Raw genomic sequence first — 25,402 nt, 5'->3', positions numbered from 1 at the left:
GGAGCTGCGGGGCTTCCCAAAACACCTGGACTTGCTCGATGCACCTTGTGCAGCATGTCCCGGGCGACACGCAGCTGCTGGGTGCTGAGGGAGGTGTGGCGCAGACCTCCCGACACACCTGGGTGGGGAGGTCATCGCTAGATGTGTTTCGGGGCAAAAACCAGGGCACAGGGGCTCGAGGGAGCTCCCCACAGGCCGGGGTGGCCCCGAGCCCTCCGCGGCTGCCCTGCCAGGCCTGATCCCGGCAGGGCAGGTCGGGCACCGGGCCCTCTCAGAGGCACGCGGTCACGGAGGGCCGGCTGCACACCACGTGCCAGGCCCTCCCGGCCGCCCTCGGTGTGTCCCGGAGCCCCAGGGCTGAACTGGAGCTCCCCTTTCCCCCCCCACGACGGGACCCGCGGAGCTCCGGGCCGAGGCGCGGGTCCGTCAGCGTCCCCGCCCGCCCTGCAGGGCGCGCTCCCGCCCGCTCCACGTGCGAGGCCGCCTCACGCCGGGACTACACCCCCCAGGATGCAGAGCGGGGCGGCCGCGGAGCAGGGTGGGCGGCGCAAGTCCCCGGCCCCGCGGGGCCGCCCTCCGGTCGTTATCGCGGGGCGGCCGAGGCTAGGCGGGAGGGCCGCGCGGCGATTGGCGGGGGCCCGCCCGCCCGCGTCACGTGCTCTCGCGGCCGCGCTCCCAGTCACTCAGCAACGGCGCGCACGCTCGGCTCTCAACTCTCCCCCCCCCGTGACCCCCCCCCCTTTCCCCGCTCCCTCTCGTCACGGAGCGTCCCGCTTCCCCCCGCCCCCCTCTCCTCCCCCCCCCCGCCCTCCCCTCGCGCGAGCCGCCGGGAGCCGCCGCCGGAGCCGCCTCGTAGGAGCTGGGAGCCGTCGCCGCCGGGAGCCGCCGCCATGGCTGAGAACGCTGCCGCCGCCGCCGCTGCCGCCGGCCTGGAGAACCACCGCATCAAGAGCTTCAAGAACAAGGGCCGCGACGTGGAGGTAGGTGCGGGGCCGGCGGGGCCCCGGCTGGGCCCGGCCTCCGCCTCCGGCAGGCGCTAGAGGAGGGGCCGGGGCCTGGCCGCGCTCGCGGCGCCGCCGGCGGGCGGCGGCAAGGAGGCGGGGAGCGGCCGTCCGGGGCGGGTGGCGGCGGGGAAGGCGCCCGCGGGGGGCTGGGGGGTTCTTTTTCGGGTGGGTTTTTTTTTTCCTCTCTTCTCTTTTTTTTTTTTCTCCTCCGTCATGCGGGCGCGGCTGGCGGGGGGCGGAGGAGGCGGCGGCGGCGGGGGGAAGGGTTGGCGCGGCCGGGCCGAGCGCGGCCTCGGCGGGCTGTGTGCGGGCCCCGCCGCGCCCCCTCCGCCGCCTCTCCGGCTTGCCGGGGTGCGGGAGGGCCCGTCGGGCCCCGCGCCGGCGGCTGTGCTCGCGCAGGGCCGGCAGGCGGCGGGATGCACACACACCCCACCCCCCCCGCCCCGCGTCCCCTCCTCTCTTCCCCCCTCCTCCCGCGGCTCTCCTTTCTCCCACCCCAGCTGCCTCCCTGTCCTGCCTCCTCCCCGCGCCCCCTCCCCCGTGCTCGGCGGGATCGGGGCTCGGATGGGGTGGACAATGGTGCCGGCTGCCTTTTGTGCCAGCCCCGCTGGGCGGTAATAGCCCTTCCGCCGGGGCGAGGGGCTGCCCTGCCCGTCCTCCCGTGCCCCGCTGTGCTGCTGCCGCACTCGGAGGCCTGTGCTGGTGGTAGGGGCCGCTCCCACGCTCGGATCAGCCTTTATACAGCGTACTGCGCTGGCCGATTTTGCTCCCCGCACTGCCTTAAATCAACCTTTTCTTTTCCCTTCTTTTTTTTTCTTTTTTTCCTCTCCCCCTTTTTGTAATGCTGGTTAGGCACACAAGTAACCGTCTGCTGGGCGTCTCCATCTCAGTCGAGAAGGTGTGTGGTGCTTACTAAGGCTTGTGGGGTAGTAGGTTACTCCCCCAAATTTGAGAGACGCTGGGTGATTAGAAGCATATTCCCTGGAGGTGTTCCAAAGGTCTTATGTATCTGTGTGTCATTACTGGGGACATCGTCCATTCTAGTCACAGTTGAAAAGGGAGGAAATCCCAAATTTTATGTTTACCTTTCTGTAGTAGGAAAGGAAGAGGGAGAGAGTTGTTCTGAAATCAGGCAGGGATTGAAATCAGATTAGGATTCACTGGGGTGAAAACCTAAATATGTGTCAGATTACTTTGACTTCACCTGAGGGTGTTTTCCATGCTTCTATTGATGTTATCACTTAATTTCACTTCTGGAATCAGTAGGGCTGGAATTTTAGTCCTTTGAAAGCAGGTTTTGCATTTGAGCAGAATTCACACCTCTGCTGCTATTGTTTGGGTGGAGACAAGCTTATGCAGGTCAGGTTTAACAGCAGCAGTGTCTTTAAGATGACATTCACGGTGTAAACTAATCTTTATCTTAATATTTGCTTAACTGTGTGACAGTGAGTCTTTCTCAAAGAAAATGTTGTATGTAAGGAGTATGAGAACTTCAACACTTCTGGCTAACATTAGTTTATGTTAGAAAGTAACTAAAAATTGCCCATCCTTCTGTTTAGCAGTTGCTTTTCAGGGTAAGGAGGAGGCGTGGTGGGTTTCTTTTTCCCTTTCTCATCCAGTGAGACTCTTCCTGCTGCTCCTCATTCATTTTGCCCTTGTCTCATCTCCCCCGTATTGGTTACTGGCTTTGTTGTTGCTTTCTCAGTCACTGGCCTGAATCCATCAGAGCTCTGAACAGGGAAAGGTTAGGTATGTTCGAGCCTGGTGTGAACTGATCTGTCATCCATACTTGCTTATATTATAGCGTGCCTGAGACTAGGGGAATTAAATGTCTGCCTCTGTGGGGGCAAAGAGAGGAATTGACTGCCTGAGCTTTACTGAAGTCAGTTATACTCCAGCTAGAGGTAGTTTAGCTCTCATTTCCTCCTGAAGGGGAGTAATTATTTTGGAGTAGGGTATTAGAGAGAAGTGTATCCCCTAGGGTTATCTTCCAGTGTGCTGACCGACTTCCTTTAGTGGTTGAGCCCAAGATCGCACCAGCAATGTTAATATGGTTAAAGTTCTTTTTATCCATGGTTTTGGAAAAGTTATAGCCTAAGAAACACACAGATGAAACACAAAAGTATTTGAAAGTTGTATACCCGTGGATATTTGCTAAAATGAAATTTAGATTAATGTAAAGCACTGTAAAAGGTTAGAACTGTGTCAGCATCTTTCAAACCAGTTTGTATGAAATGTCAAAAATTTTCTAGTACACCTTTTGGACTCTTTTCCTGTCTTGGTGTACTTATTTAAAAGTTTGTGTTAGAAGTACCCTTCTAAGTAAACTTTATCTAGCTTAAGTCTCTAGAAGTAAAACAGTGTAAGTTAAGTTTATAGTGGAGAAAGGAGAGGTGAAGTGCTATGTAATTACCACTGCTTAGTGTGCTTCTCTTGAGATACTGCTACACAGACTGACTTGCTGATTGGACAGTTTGTGTTTAGTCAAAGTTATCTGTTCTCCACAAATGTCTCTTTTCTATATTAAATACTATACATAATTCCCAACTGTTGGCAATTAAATGCACTCAGTTTGTTCCCAGTGCTGCAATAAGGAGTTTTATGTAGAGATCCTGCCTCTAGTTTTCTGCACTGAGGTTTGGAAACCAGGCAGCATCAGTGCTGTCACTGACATCTGAATCTGCGCATTCTGTGATACTCCACCAAGGAGAAAATAAGCGGTTAGGGTGATGGAGTAATAATAAATCATGGCATGATATCTAGATTATATCTTTTGGAAAACCTAAAATATTCAAAGCCATACGGTCTCAAGTTCAGTTTGAAAACAGTGATGTTTGAGTCACCTCCTGCCTGGAGACAGTCACACTGCCTTTGAACTCATCAAGCTTGAATACATTCTTTAGTAATCTTCCTTTGGCTTCTAATAAATACTGATGAGTTGTTATTGATCCCCTCTGGGTACAGACTCTTCTGGCAGACCAAAATACTTACTCCTTTAATTTGTAGTTAACTCATTTTTTATTACTGGGTTTGCTAAGCCATATAATTGTCTTTGCTTTTTGTTAATGCAACTTTAAGGAAAACAAAAGATGAGGAAGTACTTTTGTTTTATGTTAAGACAGACCTCAGTACCCCATGATCTTGCTGTGCCCTTCTTCTGAGAGTGAAGAAGTGAATCTGTTGAGCAGATGTCAAAGCTTATGACTCCTTGACCTGCACAGGTTCACTCTGCTTTTTCTAGTTTGATCACCTTTTTGTTACCTTCCTCTGGTAAGGAGGCAGGGTTGTATATATAGAACTAGAATTCTGATAGAGGTATTAATACTTTTGAAAAGTATTTAGCCTCTGAAAGGGATAATAACAAAATCAATCGCCAGAAACGAAGCGTTACTCAATATTATTTTGTGTTCTTGCTTTTATTAGTGAGACTCTTCTATTTTTATAGGTACTGACATGTGATTAGCAGCAGACAGAGCTGAGCTATAATGAGCCAAGACACTAGTTGCTTCATATGGACAAACAACTGCTGGAAGAGATTCTTCTCACAACCTTCTCAATTTTATATTCTCCAGACATGTGAAAGAGCTTTAAAAATTGTTCCTTATATAAAGTGAAAGCTTTTCTGTGTTGATAGTAGGCATGTAGACTTAAGTCTCAGTAGGTTTCTTTTATAAATGATTATTCTTCTGAAAACTAATTATTCTAATACAATTGAGGCTTTACAGGACAGGATTAAACAGTTGCAGTCACTTAATTTGTAATACCCCTTATAACTGCTGCATTTATTTGTTTATAGCAACATCTAAGATAACCTAGCTTTTAGAAAACCTAATTTGAACCTTCTGAATTTTCTGTTTGCAGAGCTCTTCAGCTTTATTATTTGCCTAGTAATATTCTTCTTAGATTTTTTTTTTTTAACTCTTCCAGCTTCTTGGACCAGAAGTGTTACTTATTCCTTATTACAATAACAGGCACCCACATGTTGGCTCACTGTTCTGATGTTTAAGGTGACAGATGAACAGTTCAGTCCATTCATTTTTGTTGGGATTAGTCAACATCCCTGAGTAAAACTGACAAAAAAATTCGTGATGAATGGAGATGTTACAAGTTGTAGGGCTGTGTGCATGGCTTAATGTTATTTTTGTGTGTGGTCATCTGATCAGAAAATGCATACTACATCAAAAACAAAGTTCCATGTGTACAGGTTGAAAAAATCATAAATCCCAACAACCAGTGAGGAGTTTGTGTGCTAAAACCTAAATAATTTTCTGTGAAAACACTTTAATGACTGGGATTAAAATTGCCTTTTTATATACTTGTGATATTCCTAATAATCAGTCAAAAGAACACAAAGTCCTGTGTGAACTTCTGTTGCTTAGGCCGTAAGATTAACCTACTGAAATTTGTTGAAGGCTGTTTACCAAAATAAAACACAGCCACTCAGTGATCTTTCCCCTACTCCTGGTCTGTTTGATTTTAAGCCTCAGAGGTTCTGGCCACTGAAATCTTTTCCCCAGTTACTGTTTTCTTTGGGTCGTTGTAACACCTTTGGGTCCAGGGACTTTAAAGAATTCCATTTTATTCTGTACCTTCAGCATACTGACCCCAGATGAGGCAAAGGAAGAAACTGGGCTTAGACTAGATCTCTTATCATCCTCTGACAGCTTCAGTATATTTGCTGTTGCTGCTTTGCTAACAGTGTGAATCAAGTTCTTGAGGATGCTTGAATTTATTCATATTTTTCTGTCATGCTGCCATGATTTTTTTTTTTTTTTTGTGAGCAAAGGAATATTCTGGAGAGGCCAAATCTGTAGTGTCTCTGGGCATCTCAGAAAGGTAGAGGCAGACTTAAAGCCATGTTCCTGTCAAGTGCCAAAGGCTTATTGCTGCAGAGGTACCGTAGCTGCGCAGTGTTAATGAATGAGCAGACATGCTGCTACCAGCTCATTTCTTGATGTTGTTCTGTGCACTGACTAGTGTTTTTGCTGTCTCCTTGTATTCCCTCCAAACACTACATGAAACAAATAAGGCTTCTGGCGATCCCAGAAAGCCTGTTATTCCCAGATACTTTGCAACAATCCAGTTTTTTTCAGGAGCTTGCTTTTACAGATTGATCAGCTTTCTGCCTTTCACTTTGCCAGCACAGGATTGAATAATGGCAGTAGGGCTGTAACACTCCTACTGGAGTAGGGCTGTAACAGCTGATTTAAGTTGGTTTAAGGTACTTTGGACCTGCTGTCTTAATAGCCTCACTGGCTTGGTGGCTTTCAATAGTTTAAGTAAAAACACAGGTGTCAGGTAGCTTCCTGTTGGGAACTGGATCATATATAAGATCCAGTACTCTCATGCAGAGTTTCTGACTCCTGCAGCTTCTTTATTACCCTTTCAGGCCAGTGTATATGTATTCTCTTGGGAGAATACAAGTGTACATGCTTGTACCTTGGAAAGAATTACATGGGTTAGAAGTAGATGTGGGAGGCCTCCTTGGTTGCTATTGCTACAGAATTCTCCAAATTTTAGTCTGTCTGCAAGTAAATAGTACAGTGCTGTGAAATGTTTGTGTGTCTCATGGCAGAAAACTTAGTCCACTTAGATGTACTATGTTGTGTTTTCCTTGTGAGGTTCAAAATCAACTGTATGCATTGCATTTTGAATGGTTTAAATACATGGATACCTTAAGAAATCATTGTTTATTCCAGAAATACCTGTAGAGAAGACAATTTGGAGATGGCATCTCATGATGAGCATAATCTGTATAAGCTGATTGGGATCTGTGCTTGCTGTAGTGAGGCCCGATTACTGCTGTTGTGATGTACCAAACATTCGTGAATCTTCTTGTAATTACAGAATTTGTTTTTCTTTATTCTTGTGTGTTTTTAATTCTGCAACAGTTGCCCCAGTCTCTCTAAAGCTTCTACTATTAAAGGAGTGTTTTTTAACTTAAACTCTCAAAGTCTGGTCGAAGTTGGTAGCAGTGTAACTGTCATGCTAGTTTTAAGAGCACTGTAACTATTTCTACATAAGTTCTTTGAGGCTGTCATAATATTTGTGCAGTTCCAGCACAAATCCAAGCAGGACGTTTTGTCCTCTAAAACTATGTTATCTGAAAAGGCAGCGATTAGGAGGATGTACCAGCTACAAGTGAGTGATCAGATTAGTATTTATTGCGGGACTGGAAGTGGAATGAGACATCTAATTCATAAGATTAGGCTAGAAGAGGCAGTGAACTGGTTGAAGCTGATGGTGTGTGTCATCAAGTAGTAAAGACAAATTGCCAAGTGAACTGACCTGAAATTAAAGAGAAATATAAACCCTATATATTTTCCAAGAGTAGAGTTTATCAGTTGATTCCAGAATAACTAGAGCAGTGAACCTCTGAGGATGATTCAGTATTCTTGATTACTTCTGTAAGAGCAGAAGGTTTTGCATTTCATTTCATGAAATCTGATGTGGGTAGTCAAAAGAGCTTGTTTATTCTAAAATGTTAGTCCTGTATCAGGACTGTCTGTGCCTTAGAGTAAACTAGTTGCAAAGCTCTTCATGGTTCTTTAATTCTCCCGCTTCTTCAGCCTCCTGAGCTGGCCCTTCATGTCTAGAGAACACCTGTGCTGGCTCAGAGGTCGATGAAAAGGGCAGAAAATATACCTTGTCTAGTAATACTTAACTGTTGGATTATTATCCCTTCACAGTCAGACTGACACCATTAAATAGGCTGGGGAAACTCCATATTGTTTCTTCTGGGTTAGCTGATGCTTGTCTCCTTTCTCAGGTTAAGCAAATGTTACAGTCAGTTTTAAACTTTGTGTGTATAATAAATACAGCAAGTACAAAATAAGGATATGTGCTCTATGAATGGCTGTGGAGCAGGAGACAAAATTAGAATCTTCTCAATTCGAACACCTATTTCTGAATGAATTTTTTCCCCTCATTCTGTCATGTTTGACCAGCTGAGTGTCTGTTCTTGTGCATTTTTAATCTTGGTTGTTGTCAGATTCAGTAGCAGGTGGACTCTGGAGGTAGTGATACATGATCTGCAAACTCACCTTGGAGAAATGGCTTCCTTGTAGTTTGACCTGTTTGCCTTGATGGAGATGTATTTTAATGAGTGCTCAAAGCCCCATTGCAAACTTGCTGTGTGGAACATAGTCAGAGCTCATTCATCTACGTGCTTAGAAGGTGGTCAGACAGGGTGCTAGGCTGACTTGTGGTCAGGTTTTCAGAGATGCAGTAAGGGATTCCTGGCTAGTTATGATGTGAAATTCCAAAAATGCATTTCTCAGAATGTCGTAGTCCTTGCTTTTCTTAGTTAACTACAGTGGCAAGTCAGAAAGTTGATGGAATTATCCAGAGACACCTTGTTTGTCTCAAGTATGCTAAGGTTACCCTAACCATGTCTTTGCATGCAGCTCTTTGGCATCAGGATCTCTTGCTTCTTTTCATGCACGCAAATGTTAGGCACAGAGTCAGTGGTAGTGATTTCTCTGCACCAAAAATCTGACTTGCAGCCAAATATAGAAGGCTTCATCAAGAGAGAATCCTGAAATGAGAGCGCCCTGCTAGGAGTCAGCAGGATCCTGTTAACCACAGTTCATCAGGTGTGCAAGAAGAATGTAGGCTGGTAATGGAGATGTTCATAACACTGAACCAACAACAGTGAAGAGCAAGCTTCCAGACAAGAAAAAGACATTTAAGAATCTCTGACACAGGCATTCAATGTGATGGCACCTCTGAGCATCACAAGCTGCTAGCAGCAGTTCAGAATCTGGCAGTGCCCTCTGCCTGTGCTCGGTGCCGGTGGGGATATGTCCCACTGTTCTCTGTGCTCAGTGTAACCTGCCTTTTGGTGAGTCCTGTGCCTGTGAGGTACAGAGGAGTTTTTTTATTAGTTCTTGTCCATCAAAATCAGATTTTTGGTGGCCTAAGTGACTTCTTAGGGCTAGCAGATCCCCTTTTTGGGAAAGGCATATAAATTGCCATTTTGAGAAACTGGAAGTATCCTTCAAGGAGAGAAGCATGATACCTAAAAATGTTCAAACAGCAGAAACATGGAATTGGGGCTTATGTCATATTAAAAAGTGAGATAGAAGCATTTAGAGTTCATAACACTGAAATTATTAAATCAGAACTGTTGCTGACAGGGTTCATAAAAGATCATGGGATGTTGCTGGAGTGTATTTTCTAATTCCTCCTGCTCCATCTTTTTCCTGGGTTGTCAGCTGGGTTTGTTGTTTTCTTTTGCATCTTAAACAGAATGATCTCTTCATAGATTTAATTAGGCAGCTAGCATAGCACATGTTTAATCCTTTTTTCTTTTGATTATAACTTTCAAAAAATAGAGAAAAAAATCTGATTTGAGCCATGCAGTGTTACACCAAAAAAAGCTTGTTGTGGTTGAATATAGACCAGCTCTCTAGGGACTTGATATGTTGTTTTTTTCATGGCACCCTGTGAATATATGCAAATTGCAATTATTGTTTCCCATTTTATAGATGGAATAGTAAGACTTTTTTTTCCTCGCTTCACAGGGAGGTGCTTATAAATATTACTGTAGAATGATTGTCAGAGGTACTTTGGTACTACAGTTCAAGACTTTAAGTGTCTGGAAAGGTATTGTCTGTTCAAATAAGGAGGTATTTAGCCTGATATGTGTTAGTTTTTTCTTTTTTTTTTTTTTTTTTCTTCTTCCCCTTCCTAGGGGAAACTAGTATAACTATTTGGCAAGCTTAAGAATGTCTGGTCTTCTGTGGCATTTGCCCCAGAAGTCTGTGAGGCCTCTCTGACCAAACACTTTATTTTGTAATTAGATTCTTGACAATTATCTACAGTTTTATAAAGGTCTTTACATTTAAAAGAATTGAAGTCATTATGCTGATCTAATTGTCAAAATGTTAGCCTGATGTTTGCAACTAATTGCCATGAAGAGTTGCTTTCATTCTGCTCAGCTATTTTCATGTCCTGTACAGAAGTCAAGATGGTATTTTGGCTGTAAAGTGTGGCGTTAAAAGTGGTGGATTTTGTTTCTGGTAACATGTTGGAAAAAACCCTGAACCTATACCTCTGAATTGGGGTGTTCTAGGCTATAGAAGAGGAAAGGGGCTCCTGCACCATGCAGTGGCAGTCAGCTGTTCTGCTTGCATAGACAGGTTGGTGTACTTTCCCTCCTTGGTAAGGGAATGGCAGGGATGCTAGCTTAGAAATTGTAGGAGTAGACAAACCAAGTGTTGCACAGTGCTGAGTTAGCTTGGGTTCCTGTGGAATGACCTGGAAACTTCAGTTTGACTTCAGGTACAGCTCATGTGGCTGTGTTGAGGTCTTTGGTCTGATGTCAGTAAAAGTGTGATTAAGAATGACGTCTGAAAGGAAATGCTGTAAAGCTTTTGACCAGGTATCACGTTCTTGATTCATGCAACAGCAATAACTGGAAACCTACTAGATTGTGTCTTTTTTTACCCAGTTCAGTTTTGATGTTGAAAAGAGAATTCCAGCTCTTTTAATACAGAATAAAACAGCAGATAACCTGTTGATTGTATTCTGTACTGCTTTTTGTCCTTCAGTATTGGTGCAATTTGTGTTGAATGTCACCATCTAGATTGCTTCAGGTCCAGTCTCCTGAGGATTGTTTGATATGACTGTACTTGTAAACTGGGTAATTGGTGTATGGAAATTAAAACATGAGTGCTCACATCTTGCTGCTTTGGTGGTAGTAGCTCGGTGTGCAGGTTAAACAAATGCAGAGAGGATATCCGGTCTCTGACGAACATGCTTACAAAAGAGCTGGTGAGAAATAAACTTAGCAATTGCTTGTCTGCCAAGATCTTCTGGAGCAGTGGAGGTAGGTAATGTGGATGGGCAGCTTTGCTTCCATAGGGCTTTCAGGTGAGTCAGCATCATGAGCAGCAATAATTGGAGGCTTGTGGCTTTTCATATTGGCATGCTTGTCTGACTTCAGTGAGTCATTACCAATCACTAAGTAAAAGAGTCACAGTGGATATCTCATAGGTCCGCTTTGAGACTAGCCAGGTTCAAATACTTGAATTATCTTGCCACAGACTGGCTAACAAGAAGCAGTTGGAATTCATTTTAGGGGCCCCAAATTTGAGATTAAAACAAAATTAAAAATCAGTGTGGCAGCCCCAACTGCAAAAGAACTAGTTTTCCTTCCTTCAGTGGCCTTTAATTCTGAGGACCAAACCCCAGATTATGGCATAAAATACAGTAGTATCATAAATGCTGTGCTGTGCTCTTAGTGTAACTGCATTAAAAGTTACAGGCCAAAAGGAAACTTTATAGCATTAAGGTTCTGCAGCACACATTGAATCTGAAGCAAATTCTAATACTTTTTGCAAAATAACAGAATGTTTCCCTAAAAGAGAAGCAAATACCTTTTGGGTCAAACAGTAATCAAATGATATAAAATTCTCTAGGAGTCTCGGGTCAGGGTACAGGCACATTGTAAGTGTATTTGGCTGCTTTGGTAGTTCTGTTGCTTGTACTGTGGAATCCATCCCCCCTGCCTGCATTTCTAACTGGGTCAGCATAATTTAATATGGAGCTATGATAACAAAGCCAGAGGTGAAGTTGTTCTAACTTTGTAGTCTATATGACTGAAAAAAACCACTGTTTTGCTTAGGAAGACAATTTTGGGCTTTATGGGAGTACTTGGTAATTAGATGAGCCTCAAAATTCGGTGTGAGGATAAAGAGTCTTCCTAGAACATATGCTGGTGAGGAAAAAAGACTGGGTAATAATCCATGATGTTTGTAACTAAAGGAATAAACCTAGCAGGAAGAGTTAATTTTGACTAAACATTTGGTTTAGTTTGGCATGAATGTCAAAACTTTGTGTGTGTCCAAAAGAAATAGAGGAAATCAGTGCACGCAGTGTCATTGGGTTTAGTTCTTTCATTTGTAGCTGCATTCAGAGCAATGCAGTGCTGTCCCAGGATTTCAGTTTAGTAGTCACAGCATTTTTCCTTCAGTGTATTGTGATTTGCCTGCAATCCTTGGAATAAGCCATGCAGTCTTTGAAAGTGTGAACAGGTTGAACAGCAGGCTCACTTTCTATCCGTGTCCCCCTGAAGCCAACTCTCCAGAAGAAGTAGAACAATGTAACCAAAGCCTCAACTTTATACATACTAACAAATTGTATTCCTATGCAAATATGGAATGTTTAACTTCTGATCTTAACCAAAGATAGGCAGCTGACAACCTTAATCATCTCAACTGTTGTATACAAACAAGCACTTAATTTTTTCTGCCCCAGACCAGCCCAGCTCCTGAGGCTTTTGCATTTTTGTGTGCATTGCAGTATTTCATGCTCGTTAAAAGGTGTCAGAGAAGGAATAAGTAGAAAAGGGTAGTAAAGCAGTTTCCAGGGAAGAGCAGTGTTTATTTCATCAATGCAAACACCTTCTCCTTTCACTGTATTGCACCCACACCTGTGTTTTAAAATATTTAAACTGTACCCTAGGACATGTTCATATGCGGGGGGGTGGTGGTGGTATTAGTTAAATCCAGTCCAGCTTTTGGAACTGGCCCAGTTGTTGGGATTTTTGTTTGGTTGTTGGGGTGGTTTGTTTGTTTTTTTTTTTCTTTCAGTAAGGCAGGTGGAAGTACTCTGGAATTGACTTGCAAATGCTAAGCTCTTTGGGTACCTTGTATGTTTAATCAAGCTACTTTATTATCCCAGCTATGTATTCAGGGTAGCTCCCTCCTGTAAGCATGTATCTCCTTGTTTTCTGAGACTGGTTCCTGTAATGTTGAGAGGCAGGAGCAGAAATAAAGAATTTAAATGACCAGTCAGCTTTTGATGAAGCTTGTAGATGGAGAGAAATTAGAAACAGTCAGTGATTTTGTTCTCTCTTTTACACTTAATAGCTGAACTTTCAAAAGCAATTAAATGTACACCTTACTGTAGTTTCTGAAAATGTCTATTTTATATCCACAGAACAGCCAAAACTAACCTTGGTGTGTGGTGTTCATATTGTCAGGGTGAGCCTGGCTTTCCTACTTTGATGGGCTAGCTGGAGGCTGATGCATACTGGCTGGCCTGCAGGAGGGCAGTCGTGGCCAGAGCTGCTTGTGGGGCACCTGGCAGGCCGACCATGCTGGCAGTGTTCATATGCTGGCTGGCATAAAACCATGTGTTTCCTGCCTCTCCATCTCTGATGCTTTCTGGACTTGCCTCTTTTGCAATGGAAGTGGTGTACATGTGTTGATTAAAAGATGGTGCTCCTCAGGTATCCCACTTAATGAGGTGTCTAGTCTTGGGTGGGCACTACACTGAGCTCTAGATCTTCGTGTTACAATGGTAGGTAGATTTTTGGTCGTGAAGTGATGGTTATGCTTTCATCTTCCCTCTGACACAGTTGGTATAGCTAAAAATGGTTAAAATGTTTTAAATTCGTACTACTTCCTTTTGTGGCATTTGATTATTTTTTTCTGTAGAGCGAATGTATGTTATGAAACATCTTGTATGTGAAATTCATTTTCAATTTAAGAAAGCTTTATCCCAGCATAACAAAGGAAGTGTAATGAGCTTCTCACTAGTTATATCATTCACACATTTAAATAGTTTTGATTTTCTGATTTGCACTGTAGCTGGGGATGAAGTGATGCCTCGGAAAGCCGGAATCAAAGCTCAAAGGCCTTGGTGACTGTTAAGCAGGTATCCTTCATTGCAGCGCTGGGCACACAGGGGATCGCTCCTCCGGATGTGTGTGCCCATTAAAGACACATTTCTCATATTTATACAGATCAACTCTACATATTCATTAGAATTTCTAGGAAAAGGCAGAGTTATGCAAATTATTTTCTAAGAAGTCATTTATATTAATTCCCCACAGACACTGAGCATGCTCAGTGACACCCGGGGGTCCCTCCGTGGTCCCCAGGGATGAAGGCTGAACGCCCTCCTCGCTCTCAGCGCACGTTCCCCATGTCTCCTCTCCAGGCTTATCTGGGCTCCCAACACATGCACCAACTAGTTAGTTTTTCGCTGAAAACAAGATATACTCTGTCTCTTAATTGGTTGTTAGTCTCATTATTTATGACTCCCCTATCTTCTGCTTCCTCTAGTTTCAAGGCTGTTGCATTATTGTAGTTAAGTTTTGTAGCTGCTTTCACGAAACAGCTTACGTGATTACAGCCAAATTCTGCTAAAATCCAAAACTAATCTATTCCTAAAAACACACAAATTCTTTCTTCTTTATCTTCAAGGCTGTTACTGGTGCATTGTTATGGTTAAGTTTTGCAGCTGCTCTCACAAGCAGTTTACACAGTTTCTCTTAAACTAATCTATTCTTAAAACCATGAAAATTCTTATATTAAAGTTATATTGTCTCTTAAGCTACACCTATATCATTCTATTCAGCATGATTACATTTCATTGAATCAGAAGTAATCTTATCAGGTATCCAGAATTTCTTTTCTCCGAAAGCGATATGCTTAAGGGATTTTGAAGTGCTTACAATCAATTAAGATTGATTTTTAGATGCAAAGTAGAATTTTCAAATCAACAGATCTTAGGACTAGTCTCTTTTTTGAGATCTAACTTCCATAAAATGGTACCGATGTTTTAAATCATTCCTTCAGAAATAGAAGGACTATTCTCAAATGTGGTTTAGTCTTTTTGAGGTATCCTGAATTTTCTTCTGGTAGTCTTGTATAGCTTTACCGAAGTGTTCTGTTCTGTTGTTTTGTGTTGTGGTTTGGGTGGGGTGGTTTTTTTGTGTTGGTCATCCCCTCCCTCCCCCCAGGAAAAGCACACCACATCATGTGTGTGCTACAGAGGGTTTTGGAAAAAGTGTTATTTTGTGATGTGTGTTAGGCAGGTACATGGCTGATTGCTTTTGGGATACCTTGATTTTTAAAATCCTTTATATATTATTATACACACACACACACACACACCCCTACCTATATATTTAGTTTACAGAAGCTATATGAGTTGCCTTTTCAGGTTGCTTAATGTATTGTGCATTTAAATGTTTTCTGTGTTAGAGAAGCCAGAGGAGCTTACTAGACTTCTCTAGAATCTAAATGCTGTTCAGAGCTTCAAACTGAATGTGCGGATGGGCAGTCTTAAGACATCCAGTGGTAGTGTTACAGCAGTGATATTTGCTCTTTAACATGTAGTGAGCATCCTGTGCACCTTTGTACAGGGTTTCACAAGTGGTACTTGGGAAGTGTGTGTGGCTGAGCTGGAGAGTCCCAGATCTTTAGTCACTTAAAAATAATTCTTTGACTGTGCTGACAGTAAAGGTTACTGTTACACTGATGATTCAGAATTGCACAGGGCTATCTTTAGCTGTTGCTTATTGATATCAAGAGTTTTACATACAGTTTTATCTTCTGTCATAAACTTAGTATCAACTGGAGAAAAAAAAAGGAAAACCTTTCTTGTCACAGGTGGCTCTGAGAGGTTTGAGTTTCTTGTCAGCTCCTTGTTGGAAGAGAGATAGAGCTGAAATGCTGATCTGATGAAGATGGCTGTACTCGGTGTCGCTTCTGCCTATTGAGTGTGTCAAAGGCTGTTTCACAGGGACTAAGACAATCTTTCAAGCCTTACTTTGGGGGATGACTTGAGGCTTGTTTGAGTTCAAGGTCTAGTGTCTCTTCAATCTCCTGTCTTTTGGTCTGTTTAGCATTTTTGTGTTTTCTGTTGACCTGAAACAAGGTTGTCTTGCTGCAGCCCTTAACACAAAAGCCCCAATGCACCTAACGATTTTCTTTATCAGCATATAAAAATAATTTCAGTTTTGATACCTTGATGGAGCCATGGATAATTTTTCTTTCATGTAGAAGATGTGAGGGAGAGATTCTTGGCATGTAACATTTTGTATCTGGGTTTGGAAGGGTATTCAGAAATTCAGGGTAGAAGTGAGAACCCTGTATCTAACAGTGTCTCGTACATCTTTTGGTTTGTTTCCCTCCCCTGTTTATTTTATAAAATAACAAAATGCCAGGGAAGTTGAAATTAGAAACATGGATGAATATCTGCTTTGGCGTGTTACAAGACTTAAAGTAACTTGTAGCATTACTGTGGTTATGTCCACCAGTCAGACACGCTGGTAAGTAATTGTTCTTCACAGATGGCGAGCTAAAGAGAAGAAATCTCCTGTTATAAAAGCCTTATGAACTTAAGTGTGACTTAAGTCATATGTAGCAGTAGCACAACTTGGTAAATGTTTGTGCTGACTGATAGTTACTAGCCTCAATTTTTACTTTTTGCACCTGAAATATGGTGCATTAATATCCCTGTGTTTAGGAATTGCATCACAGTTTAGATTCTGTAGAAATAAACTGTCATTTTGTGACTTGTAGGATTTAGTCTATGCCAGGTTTTCCATTTCTGCTACTTCTGGAGTCTGATTATATTCAGTGAAAGTACAGATTTGCCTTGGGCAGAGATGTGTACTTCAGTGTGGTATGAAGTTACTACTTTGAGTACATTAAGATGAGAAATGATGAAACGGTGGAGGTAGAATGCTGCATTACATCCACGGGTAACATCTCGCTTCATTGGATATATAGACTTTAGCAGATCTTTGTCCTCCCAGCCTGAAAGCTGGTAATGAATCCATGGGGTTAAGTTGCAGAATAACTTGGTCTCTGCTATCTCTTTTAGCTGACCTGTGTTAGCTGGGGAAAATGTTTAACCTTTCTACTACTGTATGAAACCCTTGTAAATGCCTATCAGGTCCTCATGTGCTGGGACTTCTGGGTAGTGTAAAAGCGTGGTTTACTGCTTAGAGTGGTAGTGCTTTCATAGAGGGAGGCTTGCTTGGAGCTTAGACCACTTTTGTGTGCGGTTGGATTATAGTATTTCTTCCTCCTGAGGCTGAAGGAAGGTGCTGATAACGTGCTGGATTTCTAAAATGCTTCATCAGAAACAAACTTTAAACACTCGTTAGGAAATGCCAAGTCAGGACAAAAAAATAACTAGATCAGTGGAGTCTGTTTTTTGGTGAATAAAATTTGTGTGTACATGTTTTTTTCTTGTACAGTCTATAATTGCCACAGTTGACCTGTATTACGTGGAATTCATGCTCTTGCAAATATTGGTATATAATGGTCATCTTGTGTGTCAGGGACATGAAGAGGAACGGTAGTATCATCAGGTTAGAAATGTTGTCAGCTACATCTAGCTGAGAGCACCAGTCATGATCTGACCACGGCAACCAAGTTTAACTGGCAGAAGGCACCACAGGTTCTTCGAGAACTTTGGTCCCATATACTTCTAGAAGACTCTGGCCTTAACACTGTCCTGTTGATTCTTGGGTGATCCTGGTGACCCTGACATGCTGAATTTCTAGAGATGCAGTGCCAGCAGGAGACCATACAAGTCTGGGAACCCTTAATTTGGAGGAGCTCAGATAATGCTCATCAGTTCTGTGAACTTAAGGCTAAGTGATATCCCCAGTTAGCAACCTACTTGCTCTGTGAATGGAGAAGCAGCTCTAGACTTAGTGATGAGTACTGCCTATTCTGCCTTTGAAAGGAGGAAGGATAAAAAAACAATGTACCAGAGTTGCTTTGAAAGAGAAACTGGATCTAATAAGTTTAAAAGGAAACAGAAGAACAGCTGTAGGATAAAACCAAGGTGGTATGGAGATTGCCTTAAGAAGAGTATTAAAGCTCAGGAAATGTACACTGCTAGTCAGCAAAAATGTCAGTGTAGTTGAAAAACTTGGTTTTTTGAAGAATCTAAAGAGTTGTAGCTCTCTAAATGAAGAAAAGATGGGAGATTCGTGCATGTTACATGTAAAACCATGGTTCAGTAATCAAACATTTTGAAGATCAGATTGATAAAAGCAAAAAAACCTAGTAAAAAATATCAAGACAGAATTGTAATAGGATAGGATCAGTGGGGCTGAAATAATGGAAGTATGGAACAAAGATAAAACCCTGACTGAAAAGCTGGATGAATTATTTGCCTTTAGAAGGAAGTTCAGTATAGCCTTTATGGATGGATGAGTAACTGTCTCTAACTAAAGCACTGTTAGAGGAGGTTTTAGAGTAAATTGATGAAATGAATAGTAATGCCTTGCCTGGGACTGTGCTGTTTGCTTCTTCTTAAACCAAAAATATTCAGCTGCTGAACTGTTGAACACAGCATATAGCCTCTCTTAAATCTGCTTTGCTTCCAGAAGAATGGTGGGTGGCAAATGTTATTGCTGTCCCCTAAAGAGATTCAGATTTGGTCTTAATTTTTCTGCTTAATAGAAAATACTCTAGAGTATTATCAGAGAGATAAACAGTAATATGTCGGAGTGAATTTTAGTTAGGGAGCAAGTTTAAAAGTTTGTTATGCCTTGCATCATTTAAACCACTGAGATTTCAAGTATGACATACAGTACTGGATTTTGGGGAGAAAATACTCATGGATACTCAAATGATTCGTCATGTGATGGGGTACCCCTTAACATTTAAGATAAGTAGGAGTAAAATACTATATTTTAGGTGGAAGTGGGGCAGTTTTACTAGTGGAAGTACTGTAAAGGGCTTTGTTGTGTAGTGCATTCAGAATGATCAAGAAAATGAAGTTTTATTGCAGAAATCCAAGGCAGCCTTTTAAAACTACACTTTTCCACTGAAATGCAGAGTTATCATGGAGAAAGAAGTATTAAAAAACATTTTTAGGCTATTGAGTGCTCTTACATTTGACACAGTTTTTAAGTTAATTCAAATATAAAATTCTAATACGAGAAACTTGAATGGCTGGTGTAGCTAGTTAGTTACATGCACTGACTTTCCAGATTCTTCACTTGTCCATTCCCTACCTACCTAACATTCATCAGCAATCCAGTCCTGTCAGCCTGAGCTTTTGCAGCAGGCCTAGATGGTCACAAGAATCAAATGATTTAGCAAAATGAGAGGGGCGGGGAAGAAAGTGTGGCTTTGGTAGATGCTCTAGAGCTTATGTCCTATTGCTGTGAAGAGGAATTGCTTTGTTAGGCCTTGTAGTTCATGCTTGTAGATGTAAAGGGAAAATTGTGTCTGTGTTTACTTGAGTAAGTTGGTTAATTGAGTAGTGGACAGGGATACAAGCCTTCCTTATTTTCAAGTCTAAAATAGTTAAATGAACACTGCTGTGCAAACTGGTTGAGAGCAGTAAAGCTCAGGTAATGCTTTAAGCACTGAAACTATGTCCTGTATAGATTCATGGTGTGAAGTCTGCTCACTTCATTTACCTATGTTTGAGCTTTAGCATGTTTGGTATTTCCTCAGGTGGACGATGGGGGAGTGTTGGCATTGTCTCTGTACTCTTGGTTTTCACTGATACTTTTGAGCTTAGGGAGGTTGTTTGCCCGAACTCAAAAGGAAAGTGATAGTAGCATTGAAGGTCAGTAGCAAGGATAGGACATAGAAAGTATTTTAAAAGGCTAATTTTAGTTAGTGTGAGTGATCTTTCTAGGCTGCCAGCGGTCATCCAGTCCTGATTTTTTCTCTGAATTGCATTCTGATGCTACATGTCTCTTTTCCACTGATTGAACCTAGGGAAATTGCCTTCACTAAAATTCACTAAATTAATGAAAATTGTTCTTTCCCAGTCTTTTGATCTCTTTTAGCTAAGAGGTATAGCAGCATTGGGGGGGATGTATCTTGAGTGCCCAGAATAACAAAGGAGCTGAAATAGTTAGGGGGTTAGTTTTCCTTTACAGTGTTTAGGGTATAGATTGAGGTTAGGTAAAGTAGACTCTCTGCCACTGTGTTTGTTTCCTTTTTCCACAAGCCCAATCTACCTTGTTTGCATTGAGTTTAGTCATCTTATGTCAGTGGTTGAGTTTTTGGTCAGATAACTGGTGAAGGTTATACCTTCAGGTGGTGAAGGTGATCATGTGTGAATGTGAGACTGTCTAACCTGTATTTACTGATTTTTTTAGTGTGCACACATAAACACTTGGAGAGTCATTCTGGTGCAACTCTGTAGAGAAGTCAATGTTTTCTGCCTTTAGGATACTTATTGTGATGTATGACAAGCTTTCTGTAAGCTATATAGTCTTCTAAAGCATAACCCCCCAAAAAACAACCACGAAACTCAGGAAGCAGCAGCACTCATGCACAGTGCTAGGAAAGATTGAATTATAAATTACACATACTGTTTTCCTTATGTTTTTGATGTGTAGCTATACCTTTGACCCAGAAACAACTGACTCCAAACCAAAACAATTCTTTCTTTACATACAAAACTTTTTTTTTTTTCGTTTTTTACAGACTATGAGGAGACACAGAAATGAAGTTACAATTGAATTGCGGAAGGTGAGTCTGCTTTTCTTTATCAACTCTGTTACTTTGCTAATACTGCTCTGGTGTCTTAATATTTTATCATAAACTTTGTGGCCCCAAATTAGTATGAAGAGTTATAAGTGTGTAGATTGCTAACTGTGGAACGTAATGTTAGTTTTACTCTCCAACTCCTTGAGCTCGGTACAGCAGCACAGTACTGCTTTACTTCAGTGTATTGCTTGGAAATAATCCACACATTTTCTGTACCAGTGCTCACATTAATACAGTGAAGCTGTCAGCTTTCAAATGTATAAGGTCTCCCCATGGGAAGAGAGAGAGCTTTAGCCTTCAGAACATGCGGATGTTCTTGTGTTTTGTTTTCTGGTAATTACTGATTCTGTTCTGTAGAGGGAGTTAATTTTAGGTCAGATTTTGGTTATATTGGGTAAACGCCAATATATCTGGGAAGATCATGACAATCAGAGGTGATCTTGTTCCGTACAGGATTTGTTACGCCGTCATTCATAACACTTCCAAGAGCCTTTCTAGGCACCTTAAAGGGCTGCTGCTGGAGGGCATTTTCACAAGCTAAACTACTCTTGGGAAATATTTGTAAAGAGAAAGGGTAAATTTTTATCTGCCTTTGGGTACTGTCAGTATTTTTGAGGACTGACACTGGCCCCTTGAGCTTGTCTCAAAGGGATAAAACTAAGTTCACCCATTTCTCTTCCTTAGCTTTGACTTGTTACTGCTCCTTAGATCCAAGTTGTCTGTGTCTTTCTACAAGTTCCAACTCTGGAAGGGTGCAGGCCGCAGCTGAGGTTTGAATGGGACGGTGAAAAATAATTCTTAACATAGTATTCCTATTTATATTGAATATGTTGTCGACTCTCACTCCTGTGATCCGTTATATCCTTCGGAGACTTCCTGCTGTACTGGAAAGCAAGGGTACTTACATTGTCTGCGTAGTTAAATAAATGCAGAAATATTAAACATGATTGCCTCTTGTCTTTAGAATTGCATCTGCTTTTTCCAGACTTTTAACTGGAATTTCCATGCTGTTCCCCAGTATGCTTCAAGGCTTCCCCAGCTTGGTATCACATGTGTTTTCTAGTGCTTTCATTAATGACTTGATGGAAGTGTAAAGGCCAAGCTCCTTTGTGTCTCCTGTTTGATGCATATCTCCAGTTTGCCAGTGGAATCATTGACAGTCTGAATGGTGCTTGCTTAGGAGTGAACACTCACCCAACTCAATCTAAATTTGGTTTTCATTATTTGCAAAATAAGAGAGAAGACAAAAGCCTTGCTAAAAATCACAGCGAAGGGTTTATAAATAGAAGTTATGTTGATGGAATTAGCTTGACTTATTTTTACAAATTTAGTCTGCACTTACCACCTGATTGTGTGGGAGCTACCAAAAATTTTGTGCTAGTGTTTTCCTGAGATCCTCCTGCTCTTTATTTATAAAGAAACTTTCCCCCCCCCTCAGGTTTTACAGAAACATTTCTGTATCTCATTACAGTGTCAAAAATAAATATTTCTAAAATTAATCTTGAGACTGTAAGAATCGGTTGAAGAAACCTAATTGGACCCAAATGACTAGGAAAAAAAAAATCTCAGTACTTATATGAACATGATGTCTCATCTAAAAATCATTTAATGATTTAAAATTTTCCTAATCAAAGACACTAGCTGAACATGTCTGGAAGTGTTGCTTAGCTTGAACTGGGCTATGGTGTTACCAGTACTGGCAGATGACTGAGGTGTGGAGAGAGCTACTTTTACAGTAGCAAGTACCAAGTGAAAAATTAAATTAGCCAATTTTTGCTTAAAGTGGGATTCAGGTAATTAATTAAATTATCAGCAGGTGAAGTTTATGCTGAAATGTTAGAAGCTCTCTCTGCACAGAGCTGGTGTGTTGACTCAGTGTAAAACTTGCTGTGTAACTGTGAAATCTGCACTGGCAGGAGTTGTTCATAACACTTGGGCGGCCTATGCATGTGCTAGCAAAGCAGTGCTGCAAAAGATAGCTTAGCTGATGTGGCATATCAGTGGTGAGACTGCATGTGAGCATTTCAGTGCAGTCTTTGGAGAGACCTATGCAATGCAAGTGAGAATTTTTAATTTAAATTTAATTATCATAATTATTTTTTTTAACAGGTGGTCATTTCATAGCTGTTTTATTCCAGAAGCGTGGTGGGGACCAAGTTACACACTTAGAACAAGGCAATGGATTGTGTGTGCAGAAGGAATCTTGTATGTGTTAGTAATATGTGAGTGAAAATGTGGAAGAGGAAGCCTGTGAGCTGGTATTGACTCTTCTCTGGGAACTGCACATAACACAGATCAGTTACACATTTAGAGAGGCTTAAGCCCTGGATGTGGGTCAGGCTGTAAATCAAGAGCAAAGAGCAGCTGCAGAACTCTTAAATGCAGGAAGTTGTGTTCTTCAGGAGTGTTTGCTGAACGTCTTCCCCTGCAGGGACCAGAAGGAACCTGCTTTAAGAGATTCACCATGTGTCCAAGTTTTTGGGTTTGAAGCAACTGAACTAGTGCTAGTGGGCAGTTGGTTTGCTGTGGGAACTCTGTGGTAGATGTGAGGCCATTGCTTCTGGTGCAGAATTGGGACTGAAATATAAAGGGATATATTTATTCAGCTTGCAGAAAAAGAAGGCTCCAAGGAGACGTTATTATGGCCTTTTGAGGGGGCTTAGAAGAAAGATGGGAACAGACTTTTTAGAAGGGCTTGTGATAGGACAGGAGGTGGTGGTTTTAAAATAAGAGGGTAGACTCATACTGGATGTATGGAAGACATTTTTACTGGTTGCCCAGAGAGGTGGTAGAAGCCCCATCCCTGAAAACACAGTCAGGCTGGACAGGGCTCTGAGCAATCTGATCTAGTTGAAGATGTCCCTGCTTATTGCAGGGGGATGAACTACGTGACCATTAAAGGTTCCTTCCAACCCAAACTATCTTGTGATATTAGGCTTCAGTAGTAGAAAAAAAAATAAGCTTGTAATATCACTGTTTCAGTCTTCATCATAGAATCATACAATGTTTTCAGTTGGAAGAGACCTTCAAGATCTTTAAGTCTGACCATCTATCCAGCCCTACTAGGTCCAACACTAGACCATGTCACTAAGCACCACATATACTCTTCTTTTAAACACCTCCAGGGGTGGTGATTCAATTACCTCCCTGGGCATCCTGTTCCAATATCTGACAACCCTTTCAGTAAAGAAATTTTTCCTAATATCCAACCAAAAATTCCCCTGATGCAAGTTAAAGCCATTTCCCCTTGTCCTGTCATTAGCTACCAGGGAGAAGAGACTGACCCCCACCTCACTACAGCCACCTTTTAGGTAGCTGTAGAGAGCGATGAGGTCTCCCCTCAGTTTCCATTTCTCCAGACTAAACAATCCCAGCTCCCTCAGCCACTCCTCATAAGATTTGTCTTCTAAACCCTTTGCCAGCTTGGTAGCCCTTCTCTGGACACGCTCAAGCATCTCAATGTCCTTGTAGTGAGGGGCCCAAAACTGAATGCAGGTGTGGCCTCACCAGCACTGAGTACAAGGGAAGGATCACTTCCCTACTCCTGCTGACCTCACTCTCCCGATACAAGCCAGGATGCCATTGGCCTTCTTGGCCACCTGGGCACACTGCTGGCTCGTACTCATCTTTATGGCTGACGCTGCTACCCCAGTATGAGTGCGTCAGACTCAGTAAATGCCTGTGTTGGTGTGACTTTAATATCCACCAGTGCCTCTTCAAACAAAGGAGTGTCTTCCTTTTATCCCAGCTTTCCAGATGCAGAGTGTATACCCAGCTTTTGAAGAAAACAGCCTGTGCAGCTGAAGCAGTGCATAGTTATGGGTTTGTCTTTTGAATCAACTCTTGCTTAAATAGTAAATAAATGGATCTGATGAAGTTGCTTACATCTCTGTGGTGTGAGATGGAATAAATAAATAAAATTGCAGCTTTGAACAGTAGTAAACACTTTTTGCATGCATCATTGTGAGGTGTTTATTCTTTTGAGATTACAGAGATCAAGGTGCATTTGTGACACATTCTGTGTTTCAGGAACATACTATCTTTATTTACTACCTTCACACCACAGCTTTTATTCAGAAAAAAACATTTTCTTTTCCCCCCCTTTTTTTCTTTTCCACTCACATTATTTGATTAGGAATTGAGCTAACAAAGCTATCTGTGACTAAAGGGTTGCAGTCTCCAGGCAGAATGCTGGTCAAGGCAAGGGTTGGCACTGTGAGCCAGTCAGATGACACTCCTGATGGTCAGATGCCCTTCTCTAATCCATTATTGGCCTTGCTGAACTTGTTTTTTTTTTTTTTGCATTTTGAGAATGGACTTGTGGTGCTTCTGGAAAGATGGTCTTGGTCTTTGGCTAGTTCAGTAATGGGCTCAAGATCTTAAAAACCATCAGTCTCTCTTTCCAGACAGACAAGATAATGATGTCTGTTTTGATGACAGACACTGTCTCAGGATTTAGAATCTAAACTTCTCAGTGTAGTTAGTGTCTTGCAAAGTCTCATTTAAAATATTACTTAATTTCAGCATCACAGAAAGCTGTATGCTGCCCTGTTGGCAACAGGGACTCTGGAATTAGTAGGCTAACCTAGCTGATTAGTCTTGCTCTAAGTGGAGTAGGTCAGTTTAAGGTTCCATACCTGAATGAACCCTGTAACTCCACTGCTGTGAGAGATTCTTTGGTTCTTGGTGCTTGACTTTCTATGAGGAGGAAGCTTAACTTAGGTAACTTGTGTACTTTTAAGAAAGGTAGTCCTTAGCCAGGCCAGTGCTATGGTCATTGAATTAGATGTCACCCTCCAAAGGAAGCATTAACACTCCTAACCTCAGCAGAAACAGAGGATCCTGTCCTCCTTTAAGGACTTCTCACTGGAATCCTAAGAACTTCCAGGATCTCTTACCAGGTTTATTTTTGACTTTCTTAGCAAACTCAGCTGCCTCTGAGGGCTCATAGACATGAGCTCATGAAAGCTCTAATTGCCAATTAAGTTTCATGCAAGGCAACACAATTATTTGCTAAACAAGTGGTGGGTTAAAGAGCCACGGGCACATGTCATCTTTACCTGTTTCTGTGGCATACTGTACATATCCCTCCTGATCTTTCTTAAATAAGATTGCTTA

General features: G+C 42.1%; 1 protein-coding gene across 1 annotated transcript in view; it reads left to right on the top strand.

The window, feature by feature from the left end:
• Window positions 1-1,217: 1,217 nt before the first annotated feature.
• KPNA3 (karyopherin subunit alpha 3) overlaps window positions 1,218-25,402 on the top strand; it is a gene marked incomplete at its 5' end in the record, with an annotated part of 53,529 nt that continues 29,344 nt past the window's right edge. The window contains 2 exons of the mRNA XM_084280356.1: window positions 1,218-1,355; window positions 20,222-20,266. Of these exons, the coding sequence (XP_084136482.1) occupies window positions 1,218-1,355; window positions 20,222-20,266 (183 nt within the window). The remainder of the gene's footprint in view (window positions 1,356-20,221; window positions 20,267-25,402) is intronic.

The sequence above is a fragment of the Gallinula chloropus genome, assembly GCF_964237585.1.
Source record: "Gallinula chloropus genome assembly, chromosome: 1".
NCBI lineage: Eukaryota > Metazoa > Chordata > Aves > Gruiformes > Rallidae > Gallinula > Gallinula chloropus.
This window is presented reverse-complemented; position numbering and strand designations above follow the sequence as displayed.